The 16,006-nt window shown below is 45.0% G+C and overlaps 1 protein-coding gene across 3 annotated transcripts in view; it reads left to right on the plus strand.

Annotated features, from left to right (window-relative positions):
- kndc1 (kinase non-catalytic C-lobe domain containing 1) overlaps positions 1 to 16,006 on the plus strand; it is a 197,380-nt gene that overhangs the window by 72,227 nt on the left and 109,147 nt on the right. For all 3 annotated transcript variants that reach the window (XM_078413701.1, XM_078413703.1, XM_078413702.1), the window contains exons 4-5: positions 10,562 to 10,708; positions 14,211 to 14,328. In XM_078413701.1, the coding sequence (XP_078269827.1) occupies positions 10,562 to 10,708; positions 14,211 to 14,328 (265 nt within the window). The remainder of the gene's footprint in view (positions 1 to 10,561; positions 10,709 to 14,210; positions 14,329 to 16,006) is intronic.

Genomic DNA, 16,006 nt, shown 5'->3' on the forward strand with positions numbered 1-16,006 from the left:
CCACCTGAAAAGGAGCCTTTTTAATAAGATCATAGCTGATCTGATTGCAACCTCAACTCTGCCTTCCTGTCCACCCACAGTAACGTTTCAACACCCGCTTACAAAATATTACCTTTGACTGTCTTCAAAATATTCAAAACTCTCCTTCCCCATCTTTTGAAAAAGTGGTTTTTTAAAAAATCACCCTCTGAGTGATTACATTTCACCTCAACCCTGTCAAATTGGCAACCCATTAGTTGTAAGAAGATATCCCAGTTCTAGATCCACCCCCACATACGGAAACATCCTCTTCATATCTCCTTTCGGGGTCTTTAAAAAATAAAATAATGGTTGGATATTATAAAGTTCTAATCCTTGTTTTCAAATCCCTTTCTGCCCACACTGTCCTTATTTCTGTTCCTCGCCAGTACTGCAAATTTCAGATCGTTCTTTTAGTTCTGGCATCTAAAGCACCCTTGGATAAAGTCATCAGTACCTGAGGCCATAAACTCACTGTATAAATCTTTCTATTTTTCCTCCTTTAACATGTCCTCTAAAATTTATCCCACCGATAAAAGGTTTCGGACACCTGTTTCAATATTTCCTTCTGCGGCCTGGTCTCAAATTTTGTTTCAAGCTAAGCATCCTTGAAGATCAATTTTGCTATGCTGCCATCATTGAAGAAATCCAGATCTCATCAGCACTCTGTTTGAGAGTTTTAAAGTGAGCACGATTAAACAATGGGCCAGGTACATAACCTGAGCTAGATTGACTATTCATAATGAACCCATTTCACAATTATTGCACAAATCAGTTTAATTTCATGTGACTTGTTTCTGATAGGCGAGTGGCAGCGTCGGTAGGAGGGGCATAAGAAAATAATTTTGTTTAATTTTAATAAAGTACTTCTTCCGCAGTGTAATTGGCTATTAAATTTAATACTAAAGTTCTCTAGATATTATATTGCTGGTGTGAAGATTAGCTGATACTGGTTGTTTGATGGGATTAGCGGTGATCATGAATGATCAAACTGCCTGGAATTTGCTTTATTGCTTTTACAACATTTCAAGATTTGTTTTTCCTTTTTTTATTGTTCCTGAGTGATATTTTGTAATTAGTTGGGCTTCGTGCAGGTGTACTGCATGCATCAGATACTGAGTAACCATTAAGTTGAAGAGGGCAAGGCTGCAGACGTTGTCTATATGGACTTCGGCAAGGCGTTTGATAAGGCTCTGCATGGTAGGCTGCTCTGGAAGGATAGTCAAGTCAAGTCAAGTCAATTTTATTTGTATAGCACATTTAAAAACAACCCACGTTGACCAAAGTGCTGTACATTTGATTAGGTTCCAATAGAAAAAAAAATGAAAACATACAGTAGCACGCAAACAGTTCACAGCGCCTCCTCAATGAGCCTCAAACGCTAGGGAGTAGAAATATGTTTTGAGCCTGGACTTAAAGGAGTCGATGGAGGGGGCAGTTCTGATGGGGAGAGGGATGCTGTTCCACAGTCTAGGAGCTGCAACCGCAAAAGCGCGGTCACCCCTGAGTTTAAGCCTAGACCGTGGGATAGTGAATAGCCCCAAGTCGGCCGATCTGAGGGACCTGGAGTTAGAGAGGGGGGTTAGAAGATTTTTGATGTAGGGGGGGGAGTGTCCATTTAGGGCTTTATACGTGAATAGGAGGAGCTTGAAGTTGATTCTGTACCGTACAGGGAGCCAGTGGAGAGAGGCCAGAATCGGGGTGATGTGGTCCCTTTTACGGGTACCCGTCAGGAGTCTCGCTGCGGCGTTTTGGACCAGTTGCAGGCGGGACAGGGAAGATTGGCTGATCCCAGATAGATTGCATGGGATCCAGGGAGAGCTAGTTGACTGGCGTGTTTCCTTTATCACCTTCACTGTTTTGCATATCTTTCATTCATTTGTTCTATATCTCTCTACACCACCGTCTATATCTTTAATTTCCCTTTTCCCCTGACTCGCAGTTTGGTCTTGACAACAGAACGTCACCTATTCCTTTTCTCCAGAGGTGCTGCCCGACCCGTTGAATTGCTCCAGCTTTTTGTGTCTAACGGCTGGATAGAGAATTGGCTTCACGGAAGGAAGCAAAGGGTGATGGTGGAAAGTGTTTTTTTTGGACTGGAGGCTTGTGACTAAGTGGTGTCCCTCAGGGATTGTTGTTGGTTCCCCTTTGTTGTTTCTATGAACAATTTGAATGAGAATGTAGAAATCATGATTGCTGATTTAGGGGGTATCACAGATAGTGAAGATGGTTATCAAAAATTACAGAAGGATCTTGGATCAGTTGGGTAAGTTGGCTGAAAAATAGTTAATGGTGTTTAATGCAAATAAATGTTAGGTGTGCATTTTTGGAAGTTAAACCAGGGCAGGACCTTCACAGTGAATGGGAGGGCCCCTGGGCAGTGTTGTAGAGCAGAGGGATCTAGGAGTGCAGGTGCATAGTTCCCTGAAAATGCCATCAAGTCGCATCGGGTGGTTTAGAAAGCTTTCAGTTCATTGACCTTCATCAGTCAGGGTATTGAGTATAGAAACTGGGATGTTATGTTACAGTTGTACAACATCAGAATCAGAATCAGAATCAGAATCAGAATCAGAATAACCTTTATTGTCATCCAAAAACACAAGTCTTTTGGACGAGATTCCGTCACCCACAGTCCAACAATAAGAGCAATAAAAATAAGCAATAACACACACACAATCACAAACCAACACAAAACAAAAAACAAGAGAAACATCCATCACAGTGAGTCTCCTCCAGTCCCCTCCTCACTGTGATGGAAGGCCAGAATGTCTTTTCTCTTCCCCTGATGTCTTCTCCCGCGGTCAGGCTGTTGAAGTTGCCATGTTCCAGGCCGTGCCGGACGGTGAAAGGTCCGCAGTGGGTTGACCCAAGCCCCGCGATCCGGGGCGGGCGAAGACGCTGCCGCTGCCGGAGCTCCTGATGTCGGCCCCTACCCAGGGCAGGGCCTGCGGGCTTCCGACGTCCACGCGGCCCGCGGCCGAAGAAGCCTTCGGAGCCTCCGAAGGCGAGTCGCAGCCGCTCCCACGGCGCCACCACAGCTTCCGAAGGCAGCCAGCTCCGCAGATGGTGAGTCCGGTCCGCGGTGGATCCCAGCTGGGATGGTGGTCCCAGCTGGAGGCCGCCAGCTCCAGGTGTTTGGCCGATTGTAGGCGGTAGCGTGAACGGAGACACCACCCAGAAAAAAGGTCGGGTCTCCGTTCGGAAGAGACAATTTTACCGTTTCCCCCCCCCACCACACATAGTACACAACCACAAAAACCACTACATCACATCTAAACACTACAATTAAGACAAAAAACAACAACAAAAACACAAAGACAAACGGACCGCAGGTAAACCGCAGCTGCTAGGGCAGCGCCGCCATTTTGTTAGTGAGGTCACATTTGGAGTATTGTTTTAGTTTTGGTCACCCTTCTACAGGAAGGATGGTGTTAAGATGGTGTTAAGGTCCAAAATGCCGCAGCGAGACTCCTGACGGGTACCCGTAAAAGGGACCACATCACCCCGATTCTGGCCTCTCTCCACTGGCTCCCTGTACGGTACAGAATCAACTTCAAGCTCCTCCTATTCACGTATAAAGCCCTAAATGGACATTCCCCCCCCTACATCAAAAATCTTCTAACCCCCCTCTCTAACTCCAGGTCCCTCAGGTCGGCCGACTTGGGGCTACTCACTATCCCGCGGTCTAGGCTTAAGCTCAGGGGTGACCGCGCTTTTGCGGTTGCAGCTCCTAGACTGTGGAACAGCATCCCTCTCCCCATCAGAACTGCCCCCTCCATCGACTCCTTTAAGTCCAGGCTCAAAACCTATTTCTACTCCCTAGCGTTTGAGGCTCATTGAGGAGGCGCTATGAACTGTTTGCGTGCTACTGTATGTTTCATTTTTTTTCCTTAGTACCTAATCAGATGTACAGCACTTTGGTCAACGTGGGTTGTTTTTAAATGTGCTATACAAATAAAATTGACTTGACTTGACTTGACTTAAGATGAATAGAGAGCAGAGAAGATTTACAAGGATGGTGCCTGGACTTGAGGGCCTGTGCTATAGGGAGAGGTTGGGCAGGAACCAGGACTTTATTCCCTGTAGCACAGGAGGATGAGGGGTGATCTCGTAGAGCTGAATAAGATAGTGAGGGGAATAGAATGGGTAAATACGGAGTGTTTTACCCCAGAGACAGTGAAAACAGGTTCAAACCATGCTTCAGAAGATACTTGTGTGGACTCTTGGAGTTATAAAGACTGTGGGAATAGGACTGAAGGGTAGCTCTATTCAGACCTAGCATGGATTTGTTGGGCCGAATGATTCCCTTCAGTTCTGCAATATTCCTTTAATCCTGTACATTTATTTTTCACGAATATTTACTTCACTGGCACCACTTCAATTGGCATTTTGTCTGGTTCCTTGCCATTACTGAAAACACTGACAGATTTTGGTCTTGCCCACTTCATTGCCATCAAAAGCAATCCTAATCTTCTGATGCAAAACAAAATAATCAATATATTTTTCTTAGTAACGGTTGATTTAGCAAGGCAGGGATATAATGTACTTTTGCAAGTCGAAAGGCAAGTTGGGACTTGTAATGTGGGTTTGTCATTAAACTTCAACGAAGTTTGTTTACACTTCATAACAAATAATGACTGTGGGAATCTTAGAACCAGTTCTGTTGATGGATTAACAGTCACGCTCTCATGCCAAAGAGACGCAAGATGGGCGCGGGCTCCTGACCTGCAACGTCGCCCATCCCTTTACCTCCACTGACACTGCTTGACCAAGAGTTCCTCCACAGTTTGTTTATTGTCCCTTCATACCCAATGTCATTAAAAGGTGCAACGATTCAGGCCACAAATCTTTATTAACATTTATTAGAAATCTTGTGGAGTGGCTCACGAGGAGTCAGAAACGGCACACTTCCGTGACAATGTTGTGTTTTAAAAATATATATATTTTGTTAAGTATTAAGGGTAGGCATAATAAACTTTGGCTTCTGCCTACACCTTTATTCTTTTTTTCGGTCAGAAAATATGTGTGATTATATTGTTTTTGTTTTTTTGATACAATGTTTTTTTGCACTATTTAACTTTCAAAACTTTATGGTCAATCTGTTGTATTGTATTGACCGGAATAAATAAATGAATAAATAAATAAATAAATACATAGAAATTAAAAGATAAATAAATAAAATAAACAATGGAGTTACCGAGCTACTGACCAAACAAGCAAAAGTGTTTTTTTTTAATCACAGCCTAACTGCCTTGCATTTGGAATTTATTCCACAACAGTAAAGTATAAAGATTAGGGTGTTATGCAGTTAAGATTACCCGCAGGACTTGCTTCCACCAATTCTGTTGTTAACCTGTGAGTTAAAACGTGGCATATTTCCACGATTCGTAGTGTAGATGTTTCCACTAGTGGTAGAGTCTAGGACTCGAGGTCATCGCCTCAGAATTAAAGGACGTTCTTTTAGGAAGGAGATGAGGAGGAATTTCTTTAGTCAGAGGGTGGTGAGTCTGTGGAATTCTTTGCCACAGAAGGCTGTGGAGGCCAAGTCAGTGGATATATTTACGGTAGAGATAGATAGATCTTGATGAGGACGGGTGTCGGAGGTTATGGGGAGAAGGCAGGAGGAGTATGGGGTTAAGAGGGGAAGGTAGATCAGCCATGATTGAATGGCGGAGTGGACTTGAAGGGCCGAATGCCTTAATTCTACCCCTATCACATATGATCTTATGATGATCATATTCTTCACAGGAGGCAAAATAATTTGTCTCTTTTTCAAAACATGACCTTAATTGTAGCTGGTGGCTTACACCAGGCCTTCACTGCTTCTACCCTTCCCTGTTTCAGAGCAGGAAGAGAGATTGCAAGAGGATCTGATAAAGATATTTATAATCATAAAGTGTATCGACAGACTAGATAGAGTGAGGACGTTCCCTTTGGCAGAAGGCTCGAGGTCAGGGGGCATTAGGGTTGCCAACTTTTTCACTCCCAAATAAGGGACAAAAGGTGACATCACCGCCCCGTGCCCCACGTGACCTCACCCAGCCAGTGGCCATATGCTCCCACCACCAATAGCGGCTGCCCGGGCCGGGAGGCGGGTTGCTACACAACCTCCGTCAGGCAGTGCCCGGGCCTCCAGGCATACACTGTCCGGGCCTACAGTGTCCGGGCCTACAGTGTCCGGGCGTACAGTGGCCCCCCTCCCGGGCCTAATACGGGACAAGGGCGGTCCCCTACGGGACAAAACAATTTAGCTTAATGTACGGGATGTCCCAGCTAATACGGGAGAGTTGGCAACCCTGGGGGACATGGAATGAAGGTGCTTTGCATAAGAACCGATTTTCTTAGCTCTTTACGCAGTAAATAAAAAACAAAGAAGCCACAAACGCTGGAAGTATGTAATAAAAGCAGAGAAAGCTGGAAACACTCAGTAGTTCAGACAACAAACGTGCAAAAAGAAACAGAGTTAACGTTTCAGTTCATGGACCCTTCCACTTGTTGGAGTCTGGTGGTGTAGATGTCGAACCAGATTCAATTATATCTGCAAAGAAAACATTAATACCGGCGCGGTGATGCAGTGGTAGAGCTACTGCCTTATGGTGCCAGAGACCCGGTTTGATCCGGGTGCTTGTCTGTACGGAGTTTGTACGTTCTCCCCGTGAACTGCATTGGTTTTCTCTGAGAGCTTCAGTTTCCTCTCGCACTCCAAAGACGTACAGGTTTGTAGATTAATTGGCCTGGTATAAATGTAAGTTGTCCCCAGTGAGTGTAGGATAGTGTTAATGTGCGGGGATCGCTTGTCGGCGCGGACTCGGTGGGCCGAAAGGGCCAGTTTCCGCGCTGTATCTCTAAACTAAACTAAACTAAAACATTTGCAGGGCAATGTGGAGGAGTCGGATCAACTGGTTTCTGTTGGAAGAGCCAGAATGAACTCAACTGGCCAAATGGTTGCCTCCAATGCTTTCATCGTCATGTGAAGAAAACATGGAGGCAAAAGAGACACAAAGGACCCTCGAAATGCAAAGGCAGCTGCTTGAGTGCTTTAATCTCCCACAGATATGTAATGTGAGGACCTGCCTCAGGGGAAACTCTTCTATCAGACCACATATCATAGATTCACACAGTATTGGAAACAGCCCCTTTGGCCAAAGTGCTCTGCTTGTTCTGCCAATACAATGCGTACAAGCATTATTTCGAAAATATGCACATTTGACACAAAACGGATGCAACAGAAACATTTGGATTTCATTTGTAACACACAATATGTCCACAACTTCTCGTGATGTTTTTGTTTATCATTAAAATTGAATCACATAAGGTCATAAGGTCATAACTGATAGGAGCAGAGTTAGGCCATTCGGTCCATCAAATCTACTACATAACACTTAACATAAAATACCACATCTATATACTAAAACTCTCGTTTGTTTGTTTGTTTGTTCCTGAACTACAGCCAAAACGGTACACGATAGCGCGACAATTTTAGTCTCACCTTACTCAACGTCGTCCCTTTGGTGCTAATGGAAGAAGTTTCATTGAAATTGGTGTTATATTTTTTAAGTTATTCACATTTTAAAGTTTAAATCTATCTCCTAGTGAGGGAGGGGGTGGAGGGAGGGGGCGGGAGGGAGGGAATGGGGAGGATAAAGGGGGGTTGAGGGGGATGGAGTGGGGGGGAGGGGAAGGGGAGGGGGAGGGGAGGGGGAGGGGAGGGGGAGGGAGGGGAGGGGGGGAGAGGGAAGGGGGGAGGGGAGAGGGGATGGGGGGAGAGGGGAGATGGGAGGGGAGGGGGGAAGGAGGGGGGGAGGAGAGGGTGCTGCACCAATGCAGGAGAGGTTTGGGCCCAATGGGTAATCCCCTTCCCCAACTGAAGCACTTGTAACCCTTCATCCCATGTAACTAACTTGGGGCTGCCAACTAAACCTTGGATCTCTGACAGCATTCCTCTCTTAGCAGACGCCACTTATTTAGCAGTGTTTGAATAAATAAAGACAACTTCTCTTTTTGGCCTCGTTGGTGGCTTTTATTGCATTTGGGTCAGTACATTGGTAGAAGTTATACTTTGCATTTATATGTAGCCTTTTCTTTTCTCTCTTCGTATTGTACCACTAAAGAGAAATTCCTTGGGACGATGATGTGGAGAGATAAAGAACAATGAATGAAAGATATGCCAAAATGTAACGATCATAAAGGAAACGGGCCATTGTTGGCTGTTTGTAGGGAGAAAATGAGCAGCTAGCCTCGACTTGGGTGGGGGAGGGATAGAGAGAGAGAGGGAATGCCGGGGACTGTGAGATCAAGACTGTGAGATCAGAACCTGCCCTGGAGACTGTGAGATCAAGAAAGGAGAGGGAGGTGTCGGAGATGGTCCAAGTACATTTGAGTGCAGGATGAAAATTGGTGGTGAAGTTGATGAAGTCCATGAGCTCTGCATGGGTGCAGGAGGTAGCACCGATGCAATCATCAATGTAGCGGAGGTAGAGTTCAGGGATAGCGCGAGTGTACATCTGGAACGGGGATTGTTCGACGCACCCTACAAAGAGGCAGCATAGCTGGGGCCCATGCGGGTGCCCACAGCTATGCCTTGGACTTGGAGGAAGTGGCAGGAGTCAAAGGAGAAGTTGTTGAGGGTGAGGACCAGCTCTGCTAGGCGGAATAGAGTGTTAGTCGAGGGAAATTGGATGGTTCTGTGGTTGAGGAAGAAGCTGAGGGCTTGAAGGCCTTCCTGGTGGGGGATGCAGGTGTATGGTGATTGAACGTCAATAGAAAACATGATGGAGTGGGGGCTTGGAAAGCGGAAATCATTAAAGAGACAAAGGGCATGTGAGGTATCGTGGACATAGGTCAGGAGAGATTGGACCAGGGGGGATAGGATGGAGTCGAGGTGCGTGGAAATCATTTCAGTGGACAGGAGCAGGCAGAATCAATGGGTCTGCCAGGGCAGTTGTGTTTGTGGATTTTGGGGAGGAGGTAAAACCGGGCCGTGTGGGGCTGGGAAACGATAAGGTTGGAGGCTGTGGAAGGCAGACAGCCAGAAGTGATGAAAGCAGAAATGGTGTTTGAGATTAAGGCCTGGTGCTCGTCTGTGGGATCATGGTCCAACCCACCCAAGTCGAACTAGCTTCTTCTTTTCACCGTACAAACAGCTAACAATGGCCTGCTTCCTTCAACATCGTCACTTTTTTGCATATCTTTCATTCATTGGTCTATATCTCTCGTTTCCCTTATCCTTAACCAGTCTGAAGAAGGGTCTCGACCCAAAATGTCACCCATTCCTTCACTCTAGAGATGCGGTTTGTCCTGCTGTTACTCCAGCTTTTTGTGTCTATCTTTGGTTGAAACTAGCATCTGCACTTCCTTCCTACACAATGTTCTTTTCATGCCATACCATGCACATGGTATGGATCAGACTTCAGACTTAGAAGGGTCTCAACCCAAAACGTCATCCATTCCTTCTCTCCAAAAGATGCTGCCTGTCCCACTGAGTCCCTCCAACAGTTTGTGTTTATCTTGGGTGTAAACCAGCATCTGCAGTTCCTTCCTCTGCATTTCTTCAAGGTTCTAATCTTCATCCCATTAACCATTAGGCTTTTGAATCACACTGCACAATCCTACCACCAATTAACTACTATGGACTTTTTATATGTTGCACTACATTTTTTTGTTTGCACTATTATGGTTTGTTTACGAGCATAACTGATAATTTATTGTTTATTGTCTATTTATTTGTTGTGTTGGTGCAATAATGTGGCTGTAATACTGCTCAAGCAAGAATTTCATTGCTCTGTTCCTGGTGCATTTTGGCAATTAAACACTCTTGATTCTTGACTTAATGGTGAGGGACTTATAACCATATTCATAGTCTGAAGAAGGGTCTCGACCCGAAACGTCACCCATTCCTTCTCTCCCGAGATGCTGCCTGACCCGCTGAGTTACCCCAGCATTTTGTGAATAAATACCTTCGATTTGTACCAGCATCTGCAGTTATTTTCTTATACCATAATCTCACGGTTTCTTAACCCCTTCTCATCTCACCCTCACAAACTAGGTACACATTTTGTGACTTGTATGTTAATGAATATCAAGAATAATTTTTGTACGTCAGTGCAAACTCTTTGTTTCTCCAAACATCAAAGTTCCAACCAACAAAATTAATTATCCATAAGTGACACAACTTAACTATGGTGAGCATGTGAAGAAATTGATATGCTATCATTTATTTTTGTGTTATATAAATAATATTACAGTTCTGAACGTGAATTCTGTTCATCCAATTTTTTTAAATCACATATTTTCTGCGCACAGTTAATGCCGGTAAATTTCTTTTTTCTTTGTTACTGTACTTGAGCTTAAAAAAAATGGTCAGCAATAATTTGTAATATGAACCTGAAACAATGTTATATTTTCTTTGATAATATAGCTCAGAATGTTAGGAGTGTTACATTAAAGCTACAGGAACTGGTGTATAAATTTTGAGGTGCCAAGATATTCAAACAATGTTATAACACTAACTTTACTGTACATGTTTTATCATCAATATTTTTAGGCTCATGCCTACTCACTGGGAGCAACACTTGCTGCTGCTGCTGAATACGTGATAGAGCCAGAGTTAAAACCAAACCTCAGCAAAGAATTAAAGAGCCTCCTCGATCAAATGCAACAGGAAAAACCTGAAGATAGGCCAGATATTGAGGTACAAAAGAATCGTTCTCCTTTTAATCATCCACTTTTTAAAACAGCCTCTGGTGACAAATAGGACAGTTTTTCTGTGTAGGAAGGAACTGCACATGTTGGTTTAAACCGAAGATAGACACAAAATGCTGGAGTAACTCAGCGGGAGAGGCAGCATCTCCGGAGAGAAGGAACGGGTGACGTTTCGGGTCAAGACTGGCTTTCTGGAGAAAAGGAATGGGTGACATTTCGGGTCTGAAGAAGGGTCTCGACCCGGAACAATAGACAATAGACAATAGGTGCAGGAGTAGGCCATTCAGCCCTTCGAGCCAGCACCGCCATTCAATGCGATCATGGCTGATCACTCTCAATCAGTACCCCGTTCCTGCCTTCTCCCCATACCCCCTCACTCCGCTATCCTTAAGAGCTCTATCCAGCTCTCTCTTGAAAGCATCCAACGAACTGGCCTCCACTGCCTTCTGAGGCAGAGAATTCCACACCTTCACCACCCTCTGACTGAAAAAGTTCTTCCTCATCTCCGTTCTAAATGGCCTACCCCTTATTCTCAAACTGTGGCCCCTTGTTCTGGACTCCCCCAACATTGGGAACATGTTATCTGCCTCTAATGTGTCCAATCCCCTAATTATCTTATATGTTTCAATAAGATCCCCCCTCATCCTTCTAAATTCCAGTGTATACAAGCCCAATCGCTCCAGCCTTTCAACATACGTAGAATAGCTGGACCCCCTGATTACATTGTATCTCTGTTTGCTTTGTTCTCACCTTCTCCCAGCTAAGAATGGTCTATTCTACATTTTCCTTGAGAACCTTCTCTTTTGATCTCTTACACTTCCTTATCTCTGTAACTCCCTCTCCTCTGATGCTCAGTCTGTAGAAGAGTCTCGACCTGAAACGTCATCCATTCCTTCTCTCTAGAGACGCTGAGTTCCTCCAGCATTTTGTGTCTATCACTGATCCCGATTCTATTTTCTGCCGGATGGCCAATATTCTATCCAGTGTAGAATCCTCAAGGTCGAAAGCTATTATCTTGTGCAGTAATGTTTTGATGGCCTCTTATTGAAATTCAAGTTTTAAAAAGCCAAATACACTCAATATACTGATCCTCCTTCATACATCCTGCCAGTTAAATTCTAATAACATTTAAATCTTAGTGATTGTGTTATGATTTTTCTAAATGTGCTCTGACAACTTACTTAATAATGAATCAGAGCACTTTTTCATAGACTGCGATCAGGCTAACTGGCCTATTTTTCCCTTGTAATACAGTAAAACCCTTGTTTTAACAGACTTTACAATGGATTTTGGTTATAGTGGATGGACCTGCCGACGGCTGGCAAAGCCACCACCAGCTCGCCCCACAGTTAACACCCCCACCTCCCTGACCACTTGCACCCCTGCTGCCCACTCCACACCCAGCCACTTGCACCCTAGCTCATACCACTTCCCCAGCTGCTTATACTCCCACCTCCCTGACCACGTGCATCCCAGCTTTCCCATTACACACCTGGCCACTTACACCCCCGCTCACCGCACCACCCCAGCCACTTACACCCCCAGTCCACCACCCTCTCCAGCCACTTACAGCCCGGCTCACCCCACCACCCCAGCCACTTACACCCCCAGTCCACCACCCTCTCCAGCCACTCCCAGCCAGGCTGCCGACTCCGTCTCGTACCGCCTTCCCCGCTGCTTCCAGGCCCGGCTGCTGACGCCAGCTCTGGCTCGCACCCCCTCTCCGGCCGCTCCCATGCCAACGCCATCCACGCCGCTGACCCTCACCTGCATTCCAGCCTCCCACAGCCGTGGCCATTGGCTCTACCGATCCTCGCCTCTCCCGCCGGCCAGCGGGCCGGAGCTGTCAACCCATCTGGATTCCTCGCCCAGTTTCAGACTGAGAGTCTGAAGAAGGGTCTCAAAGTGAAACATCATCTATCTATGTTCCCTAGAGATGATGCCTGCCATGCTGAGTTACTCCAGCACATTGTGTCCTTTTGTGTATTAACCCGCATCTAGGGTTGTTTATTTCTACTCCTGGTACAATGGTAATACTCAGTTGTAACGGCCAAACGGCAATAACATTCACCATTCATCTCTTCTAGTGAGGGTTTACAGTATATTACATGTTGTTACAGTTGTGGTTGTTTTTTCAACTAATATTGACGCCTATCTTCATTTCTATCTTCCTCTCTATCTTGGTAAACCCTGTAACCAGGAACATTAAGTTTCCAATCTGTCCCTCTTTAAGTCAATCTTCTGCAATGCTATAAGCGTAAGAAAATAACTGCAGATGCTGGTACAAATCAAAGGTATTTATTTCACAAAATGCTGGAATAACTCAGCAGGTCAGGCAGCATCTCAGGAGAGAAGGAATGGGTTACGTTTCGGGTCAAGACCCTTCTTCAGACATGTCAGGGGGGCAGGACAAAGGAAGGATATAGGTGGAGACAGGAAGATAGAGGGAAAACTGGGAAGGGGAGGGGAAGAGAGGGACAGAGGAACTATCTAAAGTTGGAGAAATCAATGTTCATACCGCTGGGCTGCAAGCTGCCCAAGCGAAATATGAGGTGCTGTTCCTCCAATTTCCGGTGGGCCTCACTATGGCACTGGAGGAGGCCCATGTCAGAAAGGTCAGACTGGGAGTGGGAGGGGGAGTTGAAGTGCTCAGCCACCGGGAGATCAGGTTGGTTAAGGCAAACTGAGCGCAGGTGTTGAGCGAAATAGATTTCCGTGTACCTGCCAATGCCCTGAACTGACTTATTCATTATGTTGTTGACATTTTGTCAGAGACCAGTGTTTCCTGGCACTGACATCCAGAATTGGACTGCTATTTAAGCAGTTAGATTTTGGCAGTTATATTCAGAACTGGGTAGATTAATTATGGGATGTAGCCCATTTGTGGTCTTGATATGATCAGCAATTGTTGGGCTGTACTCTGATTTTATATTCTATTCAAAAAGAATAATGATCATCCCAAGTCATTTCACTTTGGACTGTTTCGAACAGCAGATGATTCTGATTTCTTTAATCTGACTGCCAAAACCAGAAACTACTGTTTTAGTTTAGTTTAATTTAGAGATACAGCGCGGAAACAGGCCCTTTCGGCCCACCGGGTCTGCGCCGACCAGCGATCCCCGTACATTAACACTATCCTACACACACTAGGGACAATTTTTACATTTACCAAGCCAATTAACCTACAAACCTGTACGTCTTTGGAGTGTGGGAGGAAACCGAAGATCTCGGAGAAAACCCACGCAGGTCACGGGGAGAACGTACAAACTCCGCACAGACAGCACCAGTGGTCGGGATCGAACCCGGGTCTCCGACGCTGCATTCGCTGCAAGGCAGCAACTCTACCGCTGCGCCACCGTGCCGCCATTTTGTTAAAAGATGGCATGCTAATACACGGCATCAGTCGGTCCATTCCAGCTAAATATTTTCAAAAGTTGCAAGCCATGTGAAGAAGTGGGTTTTAACACTGTTCATTAACTTGTTTTCCACAGATTATCCTCAGCAAATGTGAGGAAAAACTGAAATGTTTCTCGTCGGATATAATTTGCCGTAATCTCTCAGCCATAGGCAGAAGAGTACTTTCAATTGAATCTGTGGGTGCTTTTCAAGGTAGGCAACACGTTAGTATTTTAATGGCCTTGTGCGATTAGTTTGCTATTAAATATTCTGATGGACAGTGCAATGTGTTCATATTTCAATGAGAGCTCGAAACTAATAGCAGTAATTGAACTTATTGGTATTGGTATTTATTCATTGTTGTCACGTGTGCCAAGGTGTAGTGAAAAACGTTGTCTTGCGTGCTATCCACGTAAATCATACTGCACATGATTACATCAGCTACTGCAAAAGAGAAAATAAACAGGGTGCAGAATACAGTGTTGCAGATGCAGAGAAAGTGCAAGTAAAAAGTAAGGTAAAAAGTGCAAGGTAGATTGGAGGTAGATTGGAAGATCGGGCATCTATGAGAGGTCTGATCAATAGTCTGATAAAGTGGAGAAGAAGCTTTTCTTGTGTCGAGAAAGAAATTAGACTTTTGATAGCTTTTATATGTATCGTCAGCCTGCCGGGAGATTGGGTGAAGGGACAATGATCGGGATGTGATTGCTCCTCGATTACGCCGGCTATTTACCCCAGGCAACGTGAAGATGGAGTCATAGAGGGGGAGGCTGATCTTCATGATGGACTGGGCTGCGTTTACAATTCTGCAATTCCCTGTGGTCTTTGGCAAAGCAGTTCGGTTGCCAAAAGAAGCCGTCATGCATCCAGATAAGATCCTTTTTATGCTGCAACTCTGGAAGTAAGAATCATTGGAGACATGCCGAATAGATAAAAGAGATTAGGTTCAATAGTTCCCTGAAAAACAGATACAAGGATCGTCATGTGTCATCGTCAGAGAGCCATGCAGGCCATACAGCGAACAGGCCCTTTGGCACAAATTGCCCGTGCCAGAAGGTCATAAGTAATAGGAGCAGAATTAGGCCATTCGGCCTATCAAGTCTACTCCACCATTCAATCATAGCAGATCTATCTCTCCCTCTCCTGTCTTCTCCCCATTACCCCTGACCACCCAAACTAATCAAGAATCTCTATCTCTGCTTTATAAATATCCATTAATTTGGCCTCCACAACCTTCTGTGGCCAAGAATTTCACAGATTCACCACCCCCTGACTAAAGAAATTCCTTCTCATCTCCTTCCCAAAGGAATTTCCTTTAATTCTGAGGCGATGACCTCTAATCCTAGACTCTCCCACTAGTGGAAACATCCTCTCCACATCCACTTTATCCAAGCCTTCCATTATTCGGTACGTTTCAATGAGGTCCCCTCTCATTCTTCGAAACACCAGTGAGTACAGGCCCAGTGCCGTCAAACACTCATTATAAGTTCGCCCACTCATTGCCGGGATCATTCTTGTAAACCTCCTCTGGACCTTCTTCAGACCCAGCAGATCCTTCCTCAAATATGGTGCCCAAAATTGCCTTCAATACTCCAAATGAGGCCTTACCAGCACCTTATGGATTACATCCTGTTTTTGTATACAAGCCCTCTTGAAATAAATGCTAACATTGCGTATGCCTTCTTTACTACCGATTCGACTTGCAGATTAACCTTTTTGGGAATCCTGTACCAGCACTCCCAAGTCCCTTTGCATTTCCGATTTCTGGATTCTCTCCTCATTTAGAAAATAGTCCATGCCTTTATTCCTACAACCAAAATGCATGACTCCACACTTTGCTACACTATATTCCATCTGCCACTTCTCTGCCCACTCTCCCAAGCTGTCCAAG

Source organism: Rhinoraja longicauda, chromosome 16 (assembly GCF_053455715.1).
Source record: "Rhinoraja longicauda isolate Sanriku21f chromosome 16, sRhiLon1.1, whole genome shotgun sequence".
In the NCBI taxonomy this organism is placed as follows: domain Eukaryota; kingdom Metazoa; phylum Chordata; class Chondrichthyes; order Rajiformes; family Arhynchobatidae; genus Rhinoraja; species Rhinoraja longicauda.